Source organism: Bos mutus, chromosome 10 (assembly GCF_027580195.1).
Source record: "Bos mutus isolate GX-2022 chromosome 10, NWIPB_WYAK_1.1, whole genome shotgun sequence".
In the NCBI taxonomy this organism is placed as follows: domain Eukaryota; kingdom Metazoa; phylum Chordata; class Mammalia; order Artiodactyla; family Bovidae; genus Bos; species Bos mutus.
In genome coordinates, this window is record NC_091626.1 from 32,505,547 (window position 1) to 32,523,852 (window position 18,306).

The 18,306-nt window shown below is 39.6% G+C and overlaps 1 protein-coding gene across 6 annotated transcripts in view; it reads right to left on the minus strand.

Moving 5' to 3' along the window:
• Window positions 1-18,306, minus strand: part of SYNE2 (spectrin repeat containing nuclear envelope protein 2) — a 239,426-nt gene that overhangs the window by 133,929 nt on the left and 87,191 nt on the right. For all 6 annotated transcript variants that reach the window (XM_070377739.1, XM_070377742.1, XM_070377741.1 and 3 more), the window contains exons 46-50: window positions 11,127-11,392; window positions 9,184-9,352; window positions 5,691-5,846; window positions 3,037-3,177; window positions 657-839 (exon numbers count right to left, since the gene is read on the minus strand). In XM_070377739.1, the coding sequence (XP_070233840.1) occupies window positions 657-839; window positions 3,037-3,177; window positions 5,691-5,846; window positions 9,184-9,352; window positions 11,127-11,392 (915 nt within the window). The remainder of the gene's footprint in view (window positions 1-656; window positions 840-3,036; window positions 3,178-5,690; window positions 5,847-9,183; window positions 9,353-11,126; window positions 11,393-18,306) is intronic.

Here is an 18,306-nt window from a genome sequence, read left to right on the forward strand (position 1 = left end):
AGGGATACTTGAGATTGCCTGCCTCTCTTACCTCTTGAGAAGTCTAATTCTCACCCAGAATCCTTGTGTGCTCTGGCTTATTTTTAAAGTTCTTTTTTTTTTTTTTTATGTGGACCATTTTTAAAGTCCTTATTGAATTTGTTACAATATTCCTTCTGTTTTATATTTTGGTTTTTGGTCACAAGGTATGTGGGATCTTTGCTCCCTGAGCAGAGATCAAACCCACACCCCTTGCACTGGAAGGCAAAGTCTTAACCACTGGACTGCCTGGGAAATCCTATGTGGTCTCACTTTTGGATTCCTGCTTATTATCTCATAGTTTCCATGGAGTATGAGTCCAGGCATAGCTTAGGTGGGTCCTCAGCTCAGGATGCCACAAGGCTGCAATCAAGGCCCCATCTTGAGCTTAGGTGTCTCTTCCAAGTTCATTCTCATTGTTGGTAGAATTTAGTTGTAGGACTGAGATACCAGTTTTGCCAGCTGTGAAATCTTGTGCCCTCGATGACCACTTGAACCTATGGTATGGCTCTAGCCTCAGGTCCTAAAACTGGCAATTCAAGGGAAACCAGCTGCCTCTGAATATATATTTCTGTTTTAAACCCATCTCACTACCACCACTGGCTCTGCGTAGCTATAATGTGTTGTTACAGCCATACCTTGTTTAGCTGTGAGGTTCTAGATTCTGCCCTCTGTGATACTTGCTGATACTGCTGGAAAGGAATCATCAATTTATCCATCCATTCTTGAGCTTGTCCTGGGTCCTGTTCAACAATGTCCTGAACTTCAGAATCCAGCTCATTTAGCTTGGAATGCCAGAGATCAAGCTCATCCCACATTTTCTGGAGATGAAAAGCATAAGTCAGTTCGGATGAAGAATACGTTAATTTCTAAGTTTTCACACAGTGTCTGTACTTGTGTTACCCAAACAATATGGCAGAGACAACACTGCAGTCAAAGTTTTTCACTTATGCCCAGCAACAGCATGTGACCTGAACTGGAAAACACTTTTTCTGAGGTCTCTTAACTCTGCTGCTGCTGCTGCTGCTAAGTGGCTTCAGTTGTGTCCGACTCCATGCGACCCCATAGATGGCAGCCCCCACCAGGCTCCTCCGTCCCTGGGATTCTCCAGACAAGAATACTGGAGTGGGTTGCCATTTCCTTCTCCAATGCATGCATGCATGCTAAGTCGCCTAAGTCGTGTCCAACTCTGTGCGACCCTATGGACAGCAGCCCACCAGGCTCCTTCATCCACAGGATTCTCCAGGCAAGAATACTGGAGTGGGCTGCCATTTCCTTCTCCAGCTCTTAACTCTAACTGTATTCATTTCAGTACAAATTAGCTGTAAGGGGGCACAAAGTCCTGGGCATTTTCAGAGATGAATGACACCAAACAAGGTCAACATAACCCTAACCGAATCTTTCCAGAGTGATGAGGTAACATTATATTTAAAAGGGCTTGGGTAAATACCTATCTTAGACCAGTATATATATGTACTTAATCTAGAAGACAATTCTTATAAATGTTAAAAAAAATGATAAAAAGAAAATATCACTCTGACTCAGAGTAATGCAGAGGCAGGAAACTCTAGCCACATGTATTAGTAGCAACTGCTTTTGGTTCAAGAAACCAATAGACTGGATTCAAATGTGGACTTGTCTGGGGTGAGGAAATTTCAAAGGCAACATTCAATTATTACTTAATATCTACATAAGAACATAATTTCTAGAAATGAAAAAATTTGGTTAAGTTGCTTATTGAGAGCCCAGGGTTTTGTCCAATGGCAAGCCATATTCTGACCTATTTTTATTTTTAATTTAATTTTTTATCCTTTGACATCACATTTATTTGGTTTAGAGGGAGCTACAAAGCAAAGGCAGGTATGATTGTTTGTGAGCAAATCTTGTTCACCTTATTTTAAAAGAATATACACACTCTAATGTCTTCTTATAAGAAAGAAGAACACATACAACAGGTACAATTATTTCTTTCAATATTTATAATTATTTTGTTCTTTTTACCAAAAGGAACACAATCAGGTTGAGTTAGAAACCAAAGGAGAGGTTTAACTGCAGGGAGGGAATAGATGGAAGGGGAGTGATAAGAAGTAAGACTTCTCCGAGGATAACTTAAAAAAATTGAGGTAGAACTGATAACATTTTATTCGTTTTAGGTGTACAACACAATGGTTCACTATTTCTATCTACTGCAAAATGATTGCCACAATAAGTCTAATTAAAATCCATAATCCTGGGTTTTGGAACCAAAAAAAAAAAAATCCATCACTATTCATAATTACAAAATGTTTTTCCCCTGTAATAATGACTTTTAAGATGGATTCTCTGAACTATTTTTAACACTTACTTGGCTGTGCTGGGTCTTAGTTGTGGCATGCAGGATCTTTAGTTGCTTACTTGCAACATGTGAACTTTTAGTCACAGCGTGTGGGATCTAGTCCCCTGACCAGGGATTGAACCCAGGCCCCTGCATTGGGGGCACAAAGTCTTAGCCACTGGACAACCGGAAGTCTCTCTTAGCCCTATTTTTAAAAGTTTCCATTCATAGTAGAATATTTCCTTAAAGTGTAAAATATAATGTTTTCCACACTCAGGAGTTTACTTAGAAGTTAAGAGGCAGAATATTATGTTTATATACCATTCTAAAACCTAAGACATTTTGCATGGGAAATAAATTTGAAATTTTTATTTTTTTTCTGTTTTCCTTTGGCAGTCTAAAGATAAGCTGTTAATCCTATTCATATCCTATTGAAATATTTTTATATGTCAGTTTTCCCAAGATAGGATCCTTACTTTTCTTCCCTTGTGCAAAGGCTGGTTCACAATCACAAGCTCTCAGCAGTCTGGGTCTCTTCCCATTACGGAAGAAACATCACAATTCTTAAATGCAACCTTCTCCATCAAGGCTTTGCAGGTGACACTGTCAGCGAGGAGGCCCCTTAAACCTGGGTTAGGATCCCTGTGATGACTAATGAACAGGGAATACACCAGATGCTGGAGGAAGCTAAGGGAGGAAGTTACCTTTTGAATTTCTTGAGCTTTCTCAATATTTTTGCTTTTCTGCTGTAGCATCTTTTCGACATTACGAAGCCCATTATTAATTTCGTCTATTTTTCTACTCGTTGTATACGACGGTGAGCTTTTCAGGACTTCGTTGCTAATCTGTTACAAGTGAGAAAGACACAATGGAGATGTTTTCTGCACTGTATTCAGAGGTTCAAATACTAAAAGGGGCAGTCACACAAGTGTGAAATTTTACTTGTACGCATTTCTTAAGGTCTGGGAAAAATTCCGAACCATGCTGACTACTGCCAAAATGAGACGGTAGATTAGTGGACTAGGAAATGGCAGCTGGGCTGATCTGAATTTTTAAAGCCAACCTAAAAAAAAAGAAAACTGACCAACAACATTTTGCTCAATGTAACCCACAGTATGTATGACAGCTGTGTGCTGTACTGGGCAAAATTACTGAGAGGACTGTTAGAAATACACTCCAAGGGAGCAAATGATAGGAAAGAATTCCTAGGAGAACATTTATTTATCATACAGTCTGTTTTATGAGAGAATCCTCTGCACTGATCTGTTTTCAATAAAAGCAAACATTCTTAATCTGATGTAAAAAATGTAATCCTCACCTTAATATTCATTTAGGTGAAAAAAAAACTTCTTAAGTTAGCTGTTTCTTGCAGCAAAAAAGCTTAGTTTTTCTATGTGAATGTTTCTAGTATATGTTTTCCTAGCAATTAGAAATCTAGCTGCTAAACAGTGTATTTTTTTTTTTAATTGGAATGATTTACCTAACAAAATAACTTGTTCTCAGAAAGATAATAAATGTTGAATGTATCATTTTTCAAATGCCTGATAGTTTGAGTTCTTGGTTTTTTTTTTTTTTTCTCCTTAAACTATGTTGATAAAGCTTTCTCCAAGCAGCCACTGAATAACCAAATAGTGAAGTGAAAGTTGCTCAGTCGTGTCCAACTCTTTGCAACCCCATGGACTGTAGCCCGTCAGGCTCCCTCGGTCCATGGGGATTCTCCAGGCAAGAATACTGGAGTGGGTAGCCATTCCCTTCTCCAGGGGATCTTCCCAACCCAGGGATCGAACCCAAGTCTCCCGCATTGCGGGTGGATTCTTTACCATCTGAGCCACCAGGGAAGCCCAAGAATACTAGAGTGGGTAGCCTATCCCTTCTCCAGTGGACCTTCCCGACCCAGGAATTGAATCAGATAATACTTAATACTTTTGCATAATCCTTTTAATTCACTTTTTAAAACCACTATATTTGTACAACCATTGAGGCTGAACCTTCCAATGCAGATACTACACAGATACAGAAACTGAAACTCAGGCTAAATAACTTGCTTAAAGTCACACATCAAGGCGTAGGTGAACTCATCACAAGAAGCCTGAGCCATCAGACACCAAGGCCTTATGCTCTTTTCTCAACATAAGGTTGCTATAGTTTATATAATAAGTGATAGTTTATATAATGATTTTATCCCACAGACCATACCATGGTCAAGATTTGTAGAAAAAAATTAATCCTGTATTAGCTTTTTATTGCTATATAACAAATTACCACGAAATGAACCTTTCTGATATTTTAAGTAGTTATTCTCCAGGCAGAAATGCTTATCATTTTCATACACTAGGAGATCATGAATTAGGTGAAGTATACAGCCATCTGAATTACACAGAATGGTACTGTGTCTACTGCGTGGGTCCTATAAACATACCACGCAAGAAAAATCAGTTTACAGACGTACACAGAAATAAGAATTACAGATGAAACTTTCAACCCTAAATTTAAAAGGTAAATTTTGATGATTAAATCACTTTGTCAAGGATTTTCATATGAAGTAGTCAGGAAAACCAATTTAGTTTCTCTCAAAAACATTTAATATTTTCTAACAATACATGATTCTTGGGGAAGTTTCTCATAATAGATTATCTAAGAAATCTGCCATAAGTTTGAAATCTGTTTTTTTGTGTGTGCAATTAATATCTACCTTATTGAATTATAGGTATTCTAGGCTTCAAAAGGCAATACAAAAATCTTTCTGCATTCTTCTGGACCAAACTGAATGCTGGTCTGTTGGATCGGGGCAGCCTTTAAATAACACAATAAAATTGTCTTGTTATTCTCCTATGTCTCCAAGTACTAGGGAAATTTCCTATTCTTTCTTTCAACCTGGACTTTTAGGTGTAAAAGACTTGTCTGGGAATGCTGTGTGAGAATTGCGTTACCATCATCATCAGAAAGGCACCGTGTGTTAAGTGCTATTCCTAGTGAGTTATGAAACGTGTATTCTTATTGCTCTTGGTTGCAATTTCAAAACGTTAACGGCAAAGTATTATTCATGTCCAAAATGAATGACTTGCAGTGACTTTCCAGAAAAAGGAAAGCCAAGTAAAAGACAATATATAACTCTATTTTTAAGTGCAAGAGAAGAAAAACTAAGCATCTTGACAACTAAAAATAAATAGACTAATTCTGTTACCTGTGTCACTTACTTAGAGCAGTATTGAATTCACAAAAAATTATCACTCAACTAAACTCTATGAAAACAGACATAGTTGGAATCAGGACAAATGAAAATGTGATATTAAATGATATTTTCTTCTTTATATTCATTACCCTCCATAAATAATACCACGAATACAAACATTATTACCTTCTCATCTACGTCTTCTAAAGCGTTTCTGCATTCTTCCACCTGGGATTCAATCTCTGCAGGGACTATGGTGTACATTTCAGAATACTTGATTCGCAGTTTTTCCATAATATTCTCAAAAGTTAGCTTCCCTTTCTTAAGAATGCTTTGAAGCTCCTAAAAAAATCAAGAGAGTTTCAAATGCTCCCAGGACAGAGAAAAAGTTTAACTTTAAACAGGAAAGCCGCTTTTCAGCCATCCTTATGATTTAAATGAGCAAACTTTGCATGACAAAACCTCACTATTGATACAAGCTGATTAAGCCTGAGAGATCTTCAGTTCGGTTAGATGATGCTTTCTAAATTGTAAAGAATTAAACTTGATATCTCTTCATAGTGTCAACCCATTGTCCTGAAAAGACATTACAACATCTCCTGCTTCTAAAGTACCTCTAGGATTTAAGTATATCTCAGTAGCAGTCTTGATATAAAAGGCTGCTAGTAGCAAAAAGTTTCAAAGATTTTTTTTTTATTAACTTGTTGCCATTTCTGCTTCTTCCTACATTAACATCACAATGATTCAAGGCCACTAAAAGCCCTGTGTTTGAAGCAGAAGTGTCTGCTTTCATGTAATTAGACAGCCCAGTGGAGCTCAACCTCTTTCAAAAGGGAGGGTTCCAGTTCCCTGTAAAGAATGTGAGTTTTTAGGAGATAAAAGAAACCTGAACAAGCCGTCTATTGGTAGTGGCCTAGAAACAGAATCTGATCTGCGTTCTCCTGCACTAATTATAAAGGAGAAACTCATTTGTTTGGGAAAGTTTCCCAAAGATAAAGTGGAAAAATACTTCTTGACTTTCCTGTGGCTTTTGGAGGTTTCTTTCATTTCTACAGTAGCTGTTCAGGAGCATTATTTGTGTCAATGGATTGAGCCACCACACTGAAGAATGATTACAATTTTGAATGACTCCACGATGTGTCACTGCTTTCCTTTTAACCCTCAGCAGAGAACAAATCTAGAGAGGAAAAGTCAGAGAACACCACCATTCTGACAAATGTGGGGTTTCAGACACGGTGCGCTCCTGGTTTATCTAGACCTCGCCGCGAGTACAGCTCTTCATTCAGAGCTACCCCAAGATGGCTTCCCCATGAAGAATGCTTCTGTGACACAGGGTAAGCTTCCTTTTTCATTGAAAACCAAAAGCTCTGCAACTTTTGAATAAACCTTCATCACTTTTGCCTGTAACCACTGAATGGAATGAAAAGAGATGGACCCTTAGCCTACGTATAGACTGATATTTAGTTGCTAAGCTGTGTCCAACTCTTTCACAACCCCATGGACTGCAGCCCACCAGGCTCCTCTGCCCACGGGATTCTCTAGGCAAGAATCCTGGAGTGGGTTGCCATTTCCTTCTCCAGGGAACCTTCTTGACCCAGAGAGAGAACCTAGCCTCCTTCACTGGCAGGTGGATTCTTTACCACTGCGCCACCTGGGAAGCACTTATATATAGATAGTGTGGTATAAGAAACATATTTAGAGTTTTTAAAAATTAATTTTTATTGGAGTATAGTTGTTTTACAATGTTGTATAGGTTTATATTACATAGCAAAATAAATCAGCCATACATATACAAAAATCCCCTCCCTTTTGGACTTCCTTCCTATTCAGGTCATGACAGTGTATTGAGCAGAGTTCCCTGTGTTATACAGTATATTCTCAATAGTTATCTATTTTATATAGAGTATCAATCCCAATCTCACAATTTCTCCTAGATATATTCAGTCTTCATCCCTAGTTCCTGGCACAGCTTCTAAAACCTTTGGAATTTCCTGGATTGGGGTGAGTGTCTTTTGTTATTTATAACAAGCCTTTTCCAACTCTAAGGGAGTTTATGGTAATAAGACAACCTTTGGTGGTGGTTGGGTGAAGGTTGGGGGTGTGTAGGGGATGACAGCTTCAGGAAGGAGGCTGGTTGCCACAGGAACCATCCATGTGATTAGAGGGTTGGAACTTCCACACCTCTAGAGGGGAGAAGGGCTGTAGATTGTGATAATCACCAACTGTCAGTGATTTAATCAACCATGCCTATATAATGGAGCCTCCATTTGCTGTTGTTCAGTCGCTCAGTTGTGTCCGATTCTTTGCAACCCCATGGACTGCAGCACAGCAGGCTTCCCTGTCCTTTACCATCTCCGTGAGCTTGCGGAAACTTATGTCCATCAAGTCGGTGATGCCATCCAGCTATCTTATCCTCTGTCATCCCCTTCTCCTCCTGCCTTCAACCTTCCAGCATCAAGGTCTTTTCTAATGAGTCGGTTCTTCGCATCAGGTGGCCAAAGTATTGGAGTTTCAGCTTCAACATCAGTCCTTCTAAAGAATATTCAAGATTTATCTCCTTTAGGATTAACTGGTTGGATCTCCTTGCAGTCCAAGGGACTCTCAAGAGTCTTCTCCAACACTACAGTTCAAAAGCATCAATTCTTCAGCATTCAGCCGTCTTTACGGTCCAACTCTCACATCCATACATGACTACTGGAAAATATAGCTTTGACTACATGGACCTTCGTCAGCAAAGAAATGTCTCTGCCTTTTAATATGCTGTCTCGATTTGTCCTACTTTTCTTCCAAGGAGCAAGCGTCTTTTAATTTCATGGCTGCAGTCACCTTAAACATGGTTTGGGGTTGCTCTGGATTGATGGACACATCAAGGTGCTGGGAGAGTGGTACACCCAGAGAGGGCACGGAGGTTTGCTGCCCCTTTCCCCATACATTTCTTCTGGTTGGCTGTTTCTGAGTTGTATCCTTTACAATAAACCAGGAATAGCAAATAAAGTGCCTCCCTGAGCTCTTTGAGCCATTCTAGCAAATTTACAAACCTGAGGAAGGAGTCATGGAAGTCCTGGCTTTATAGCCTGTCATTCAAAATTTACCAGTAGCATGTGAAATGGGGAAGTCTTGTGGGACTGAGCCCCAAAGCTGGTGGTCAGTACTAACTCCTTGCAGTTAGTGTCAGAATGGAATTGGTGTCCCAGTTGGTGTCTAGAGGGTTGGAGAACAGGTTAGTGTGTATGTGTGTGTGTTGGGGGGGGGGGAAGCCCCACACATTTGGTGGCAGAATGTTTTGAGTAAAAACAGTTCCACTCCATCAGAGATAAGGTATTACATCCTACTAAAGCGAGCAGTTTAACATACTATACAAGAGTAGTCACAGACCCTGTTCATCATACACACTTAAAATGTAGTTGAAAAGGGGCTGCTTGGTCCACACTGGCCTATTCCCAACCTGGTCCCAACTCTGCTCTTTGTGCTCCAATCATGTGGGTCTCCTGTGGATCTCCTGTGGGTCTCCTGTGGATCTCCTGTGGGTCTGCCCACACCATGCCACAGAGCCTGTGTGCATATTCTCCTTTTCTAGGTTCCCTCGACACTAGCCATGGTATTACCTTTACTCTAATAACTTTGGATCCAAGATTTCAGACCTGTATCAGCCACATTCACTAGTTCATTCCTCACTTACCTCAAGCTGTTCTGCCTTTTCTGGACAGTCTTGTAATTCCATATTTTGGAAAGAGATTGTGGTCTGTTGAAATAAATTCTTCAAAGTAGTTATTTCTTTTGTAAAGGAATGTCTTTCTTGGATTTCATTCTGCATCAATTCCTTATTTTTCTGGGCTTTCTGCAAAAGCCTAAAGTAGAGCATCAAAATAAGATTATTCCTTTATTCTGTTTTTCTCTAGTCAATAATTTTATTTCAACAATTAACAAGATGTCTATATAGCTGACAAAAGACCTTTTTTCTCCTGAGAGAAAATGACCAGTTTTCAAGATTTATATACTATATGAAAAGTGAAAGTGTTGGTCACTTAGTCACGTCTGACTCTTTGTGACCCCATGGATTGTAGCCCACCAGACTCTTCTGTCCATGGAATTCTCGAGGCAAGAATACTGGAGTGGATAGTCATGCCCTTCTCTAGGGGATCTTTCCAACCCAAGGATCAAACCCGGGTCTTCTGCATTGCAGGCAGGTTCTTTACCGTCTGAGCCACCAGGGAACCCCATATACAAACATATATCAAGTTCTATCACTCCATCAAAAACCTCTCTAAAACTTTCATTTCAAAATACCTTCTTTTCACACTTTACATTCCAAGTGCCAGCTCTATCCTCCTTTTTCCCATATAATCCCTGAGTTCAACTGAATATGACCAGAGGTGTGAATGAAGGAATGAGTGGGCTCATAGGGTCAGAGATGACCCCACTGGTGTTTCTATCTGAGCTGCCCCTACTTGCTATGGATGCAGCCATCATGTTTTTGGAGGAACTTAAGTCGTTAAAACTTTTCCTTAGGGCTATCTGGTATTTCTAGCTACAAACATATTATCTCCTTTGACCCAGTGATCCTACTTCTTGGCATCTTTCTTGATGAATTAATTCTAGAATGAAATTCTAGCATAATATTCACTATGAGCTTTAGTCAGTCATGTCTGACTCTGCAATCCCATGGACTGTAGCCTGCCAGGCTCCTCTGTCCATGGAATTCTCTAGGCAAGAATACTGGAGTGGGTTGCCATTTCCTTCTACAATACTCACTGTAGTGTTTTTATAAAAGTAAAAAGGTTATATATAATTTTAAGGTTCTGTGTTAGGGGCTTGATTATGACTGAGCGACTAACACACACACTCACATAAATACATTATTGGGCTTCCCAGGTAGCGCTAGTGATAAAGAATCAACCTGTCAATGCACGAGATGCAAGAGCCACAGGCTTGATCCCTGGGTCAAAAAGATCCCCTGCAGTAGGAAATGGCAACCCACTCCAGTATTCTTGCCTGGAAACTCCTATGGACAGAGGAGCCTGGTGGGCTACAGTCCAAGAGGTCACAAAGAGTTGGACACACCTGAGCACTACTACTACTACTAAATACATTATAGCATATCTACAAGGTGATATAGTTATATTTCAGAGAACATTTAATAGCATAGGAAAATGAACAAAATATGCTGATAGATGGCTCAGCAGAATACAAAACAGGATAGTACTATAATCACAATTTTTAAAAAAAATATAACCATAGTAAGAAAGTTGAATGATTGGTAGTAACTGTCACTGAATGAAAAATTAAAGGTGATTTTTATATTAATCTTCATAATTATCCACATTCTCTAAACTTCCTTTAATGAATATGTATTACTAAGTTAGAAAAACAGCAAACATTAAAAAAGTTTTTTGAAAGATTCATCCACAGTAACACCAAGATGGAGAAGGTGTGCTTGTTTTAATTATCATTAATATTAATCTTTTCTATCCTTTTCATACCTATCAGTGTTGATGCAACTCAATTCTGCCATACCATCTATCCTTGTTCTATAATATTTTTATATTCTAGAAATTCAATATTTTCTCAATTTTTAGCCTGAGTTGCAAACCCATTTCCTTAGTAGTTTTTCATAAATCTTACTTGTGGCATCGTTCTTGCATGGACATAATCTCTTGAGATGCAGGAACACTTTCCACAGCCCCCAAGCTTTCAGGAGTGCTCTGGATATTTTTTATACGCTGCAGAAGAAGGGCCAGTAACAGCTGTTGCTGCTCCACATTCTCCTCGTATTGGCATAAACAGTCCAGCAGCCCCAAGAGTTCCTCTGTGGAGGCTGCCTCTTTTGCTTTGGAAATTTCAGGAACTTCTTCTTGAAGATTATCTAGGATAATTACTTCTCGTTCAATCTAATTTAATAAGCAAAAAAAAAAAAGGAGCTGAAATAAGTAAAATATATTCTTACCACTTCAGGACTCAGGAACCATAATTTTTAAAGACTGGCTCGTCAGAGGATTCCCAAAGCCAAATTCCAGTTCAAAGTAATATCTGTCTTCCTATAGCTGGGAATATTATCCCTCCAGGATTTGAATCCCATAGTTCCCAGCTATTGATCATGTAGATGTGTGGTTAAAAAGAAGTGCTGCTGTTACGAGTGAAGGAAATGCTATTGAATATTTTCATTATTTCTTTTTCCTTTCATGATCAGTTGCTTTACTAAAGCAAATCCTTGAATGAGTTCCACCAAATTGCATCCATGAAGTAGAAGAGGTTAGGCAAGTACTGGATAATTTTTCTATAACTCTCTCTTTTCCTTCACATCCAATCCCTATATACTCAGAAAAGTAAGTTCAATGGGTCCTCATTACCTGTCACCTAAACCAATGGGAATGCTGCCCAAATGACTGGACTGCTCATGTGTTTCTCAACCACAGCTAAATGTAGAATTCAGAAATACATAACCTAATAAATCAAATCTCTAGAAACGGGAGTTCTACCAGCCCTGAAACTCAAACAAAGACACAGAAAACCAGATCCCTCTTACTCCCTCCTCGAATCCTCTAGCTCTCTCCTCTGCTGCAGCAAACATTTATCACATTGTTCCAGCATTGTTAACATTCCTGCTGTATGCTCAGACAGAATCAGGCATCTTGCAGTCTTGACATCACTGAATATCACACAGCTCAACTACATTTATGACAACATGCTAACTGAAATGATGAACTGGATGCCTAGTAAGACGTGCCAAAGAATGAGAATTCAAGAGCCCCAGCATCAGTTAAGTTTCTCAGGGACCTATGGTCTGGGGCATGCCAGCACTTCTATAAGGTAAAGATGAAGTTGTTCAATATTGCACTTCTACTGCCAAGAACGAGGCACAGCACCAGATGGACCCTTTGGGATTTTGGCAGCTGTGTATGCTATACTTGTGACTGCTGCTCAGAACTTGTGACCATCTATCAGAATCCTGCCAGTGTAGAGGGGGCAGTGCAGCAGGGCCAGGCTGTGGTATAAGCAGCCCTGTCACTTGGGCCATAGGTTCCAGCCGAGTCTCCAACTGCTAGAATACATGGGTACATGTGCAGATTGGCCCCTCTCCAAAGGACTCAGTTACGGAGTTTGTGCTTCCATCACCTCAAACCTAAATTCAATTGAACTGAAGTCCTAGTTCTGCAGCTGCAGTTCCCCCAGGGAATGGGAAACGGGTTCCACTGGATTATTTTACAGTATGCCCCACCCTGCACCAGTCAAAGAACCAGCATGCACAGAAGAAAGAAATTGCCATGTGGACAGAGGTAACTGTCCATCTATGGTTTCCAACATACACTGGGGTTGAAAGAACTATGTTCATAATCCAGGATTAATCAAGCATTTCTTGGTGCTTCCATGGCCAGTGATAACCATAAATGGGCAACTGCAGCAACCAGGACCCGATAACAGTAAAGCGACTAAAGGCTCTAGCCTTTCCTCGGTCAGCTCTCCTATCTCCCACTCCTGTTCCCTTGGATTACTTTCCAAAATAAACCACCTGCTGACAAGCCCCTGTCTCAGGTTCTGCTCTCTGCTGTTAAAGCTGCTAAGTCATTAGGAAGAGAATGCAAGGGGGAAGAATAATTTTCTTTTTGGACAATATTTTCATCCAAAAGCCAGGCAATTATTCAACTTGTGAATGGATAAACTGTTGTGTGTGAGTCTAGTAGACTACTACTCAGAAATGAACTACTGATATAAGCAACAGCATGAAGGAATTTCACACATACTATGCTTAGTGGGAAAAGCCCAAGCTCAAACGCATTTGAGTCCATTTTTATGACTCTGAAAATGGCAAGACAGATTGCTGATTGCCACAGGCTGGAGGTAACAGAAGGGACTGACTACAAAGGGCACAGGGGGATTTCTGGGTGATGGAATGAAGTCTTGATTTACTGGTGGTCATGTGACTATGCATTTCTCAAAATGCAGCAAACTCTAAATTAGTAAAAGAGTTACCACAAAGATTATGCATTCATTCTGCAGCCTCTGGATGATTTTCCTTAGACAGAGCAGTCTAACAAAAATTGGTTATAAAACTTTTAGGTTCAGTCAGTTATAAAGTTGAGTCTAGAAAGGGAGGAGGAACTATAGTTGTTTCATAAGTAAACACAGCGAAGGAGACTGAAAAACTTGCAAGCAACAAGAATAAGAACTAAAACTAAAACAGAAAAGACTTTGGGATCTTTGGTAGAAAGGAAAGAAGACAGCCTTACACCTCCCATCATTATTGAAGACATGCCTTTATTTCAGCACATTATGATCAGTGGAGCATAAAATGATGATCCTGAATAACCAGGAATGAATAATTACATTAAGCAGACTCTGCTTAAGAAAACAGGAAGGTAAGACTTTAGGGAGAAAACACAGTAAATCAAAATTTAAATTAATTTTTTAATTGGTAAATTTAAATAAGCACTTATGCTTTTGAAAATATATTTACAAAACCTTTCTTTCATAAAGATACTGGATTGTACTTTTTAAAACATAAATTTATTTATTTTAATTGTAGGCTAATTACTTTACAATATTGTATTGGTTTTGCCATACATCAACATGAATCTGCCACGGGTGTACACGTGTTCTCCATCCTGAACCCCCCTCCCACCTCCCACCCCGTGGACTGTACTTTTTAAAAACAGAGATTCATTTTGTCACTTGTAAAATCATCAACCATGCCAACAGAATCTTGGATGTACAGGTATTTAGATGGTATAATTTTTATTGAATGGATGAAAGATATTTTAAACTCATATCAATTTGGTAGGTGTAAATATCATTTAAGTGGATAGCTTAGTGGTTAAAAACGGACTATAAGTTGAATCTTCCATCACTTACTTATGAAACTGAGCAACTTAATCTCACTGTGCCTCCTTTCTTCATCTATAAAATGAGGATAGTAAAAATATCTACACTTCATAGGATTCTTGTGAGGATAAATGTAAATGTAATACATGTAAAGTGCTTAGAACTATGCCTGACACATATTCAATTAAGTGTCTATTAAGTGTTAGTAGTTATTATTGTTAGTACAGGAGAACATATTTTGTTTGCATTACTCTTTGAAAGACATTCTGTTAGCAGATACTGTCAAATGTTGTATGAATAACTACAAATATGCTATGCTAAGTCACTTCAGTCGTGTCCGACTCTGTGCAACCCCAGAGACGGCAGCCCACCAGGCTCCCCCATCCCTGGGATTCTCCAGGCAAGAACACTGGAGTGGGTTGCCATTTCCTTCTCCAATGCATGAAAGTGAAAAGTGAAAGTGAAGTCGCTCAGTCGTGTCCAACTCTTAGCGACCCCATGGACTGCAGCCTAACAGGCTCCTCTGTCCATGGGACTTTCCAAGCAAGAGTACTGGAGTGGGGTGCCATTGCCTTCTCCGAACTACAAATATAACTACAACTAAATAACTACTAAGTATTATTGCATGGTACTGATAAAATATGATTGCTAATGGGTATAGAGCAAGAAAAGATAATGTAATAAAATATAAAGAACAATAAGCTTAGGACTGGCCTAGACCTGGATTTGAATAAGAGCTGTCCCTCAACAAACACTAAGTGCCAATTTAGTGCAAAGCCTTGTTCAGATTCCAAAATTATGGCATGGGCAAAATAGATATAGCCCCAGTCCACAGCCCCAGTTTAATCACTAGCTTGGAGGGCTTGTACCAACTTAAATTTCTAAGTGCCTCAGCTTTTCCATTTAGAAAATGGTGATAACAGGTAACTCGTGAGGGCCGTGCAAAGATTCAGTGGCATCATGTGTGAACTGCCTTTTTTTTCCCCCAGCCCTGCTGTGTGATGTGTGGGATCTTAGTTCCCTGACTAGTGATCAAACCCGTGCCCCCTGCAATGAGAGTAAGATGTCCCTAACCACTGGACTGCCTTCTCAGCACAGCACACGGGAACACACTGCACAGAAGGGCCTCAGTACACAGTGCCATTGTGGATGAGAAAGAACTGGAGGCTGGCAGTCCTGCTAAAAGTACAATTTACAAAGCTCCTTGATGTTTTCACATTTGAGAGACTATTTACTAATCCAACCCAGGCAACATCACTAAAATGATACTCATTTTCAAGAAGACCAAGTTTTAAGTTTGGGCTTCCCCTGTGGCTGAGCTGGTAAAGAATATGCCTGCGAGGCGGGAAACCTGGGTTCGATCCCTGGGTTGGGAAGATCCCCTGCAGAAGGGAACAGCTACCCATTCCAGTCTTCTGACCTGGAGAATTCCTTGGTCTGTATAGTCCATGGGGTCACAAAGAGTCGGACACGACTGAGCGACTTTCAAGTTAAGTTCTGTAGGTAACTTTCCTCTATCATTAGACTAGTAGAAAAATATGACAGTGCTAAACATTTAAATCCTAAAGCAATGTGACCTACTGCCAATCAAGTATTGATTATATTTCTGTTTTAAGCAAATTCAGCAGGAATTTTGATAGGCATAAGAGAGAAGAGTTTTCACTTAACGTTCTGATTTGTACCTCATTTATGACTGGTTCTGTAGAAAGATTAAAGAATACCCTAAGATAATTTTATGTACTGTTGGAGAAGACTCTTGAGAGTCCCTTGGACTGCAAGGAGATCAAACTAGTCAATCCTAAAGGAAATCAGTCCTGAATATTCATTGGAAGGACTGATGCTGAAGCTGACGCTCCAATACTTTGGCTACCTGATGTGAAGAGCCAACTCTGGGAAAGACTGAAGGCAGGAGGAGAAGGGGACGACAGAGGATGAGCTGGTTGGATAGCATCACTGACTCAATGGACATGAGTTTGAGCAAGCTCTGGGAAATAGTGAACAGGGAAGCCTGGCGTATTGTAGTTCATGGGGTCACAAAGAGTCTGACATGATTGAGCAAATGAAAAACACCAAAGATAATTTTATACTATTTTAAATTTTCCTTCTAAATGTATGTGATGCCTTAGGCCTCAACCATGGTTAAATTAACTTCTGTAATCAATTTATACTATGGAGGTTTTCTTTGAGACAGTCTTCGGAAAGAACATCTTACATACTTTTAGGTCAATAATTAACAACTGTAGTTAATTTCCACAGTTAATAACTGTAATTAATTTCAAAATAAGTTGGTTATTATGAATATTACCTTATTCTAACCTTTAATGTGATGGAGAGACAGTTATTTTTAAGAGGGTTTAAGTTTTCATTCCAATCCCAAAGAAAGGCAATGCCAAAGAATGCTCAAACTACCACACAATTGCACTTATCTCACACGCTAGTAAAGTAATGCTTAAAATTCTCCAAGCCAGGCTTTGGCAATACGTGAACCATGAACTTCCAGATGTTCAAGCTGGTTTTAGAAAAGGCAGAGGAACCAGAGATCAAATTGCCAACATCCGCTGGATCATGGAAAAAGCAAGAGAGTTCCAGAAAAACATCTATTTCTACTTTATTGACTATGCCAAAGGCTTTGACTCTGTGGATCACAATAAACTGGAAAATTCTGAAGGAGATGGGAATACCAGACCACCTGACCTGCCCCTTGAGAAACCTGTATGCAGGTCAGGAAGCAACAGTTTGAACTGGACGTGGAACAACAGATTGGTTCCAAAAAGGAAAAGGAGTACGTCAAGACTGTATATTGTCACCTGCTTATTTAACTTACATGCAGAGTACATCATGAGAAACACTGGGCTGGAGGAAGCACAAGCTGGAATCAAGATTGCCAGGAGAAATATCAGTAACCTAAGATATGCAGATGACACCACCCTTATGGCAGAAAGTGAAGAAGAACTAAAGAGCCTCTTGATGAAAGTGAAAGAGGAGAGTGAAAAAGTTGGCTTAAAGCTCAACATTCAGAAAACTAAGATCATGGCATCCGGTCCCATCACTTCATGGCAAATAGATGGGGAAACAGTGGCTGACTTTATTTTTCTGGGCCACAAAATCACTGCAGACGGTGATTGCAGCCATGAAATTAAAAGACACTTACTCCTTGGAAGGAAAGTTATGACCAACCTATAGAGCATATTAAAAAGCAGAGACATTACTTTGTCAACAAAGGTTTGTCTAGTCAAGGCTATGGTTTGGTTTTTCCAGTGGTCATGTATGGATGTGAAAGCTGGACTATAAAGAAAGCTGAGTGCAGAAGAATTGATGTTTTTGAAGTGTGGTGTTGGAGAAGACCCTTGAGAGTCCCTTGGACTGCAAGAAGATCCAACCAGTCCATCCTAAAGGAGATCAGTCCTGGGTATTCATTGGTAGGACTGATGTTGAAGCTGAAACTCCAATACTTTGGCCACCTGATGTGGAGAGCTGACTCATTTGAAAAGACCCCAATGCCAGGAAAGATTGAGGGCAGGAGGAGAAGTGGACGACAGAGGACGAGATGGTTGGATGGCATCACTGACTCAATGGACATGGGTTTGGGTGGACTCCAGGAGTTGGTGATGGACGGGGAGGCCTGGCATGCTGTGGTTCACGGGGTTGCAAAGAGTCGGACACAACTGAGCGACTGAACTGAACTTACATGCACAATAAAGATTTTAAAGATCATATGGGCAACTAATCACTTATTTCTAAGTTATCTGATACTGAAAAAAATGCCACTATCATGAATGAACTTGAATCATTCTTGAATCATATCTTGGAGATTATTTTGCTAGGACCTGATCACTATAAACCATGTACATGGTTCCATATATGTGATGTAAACAAATGGTACAGATTGAGGACTTGTTTTACAATTTTTAAAAAATGAAAATAATAAAACAATTTAAATGACAAATGTTAGTAAACTGTATGTTGTGATTGTTGCACATGAAGC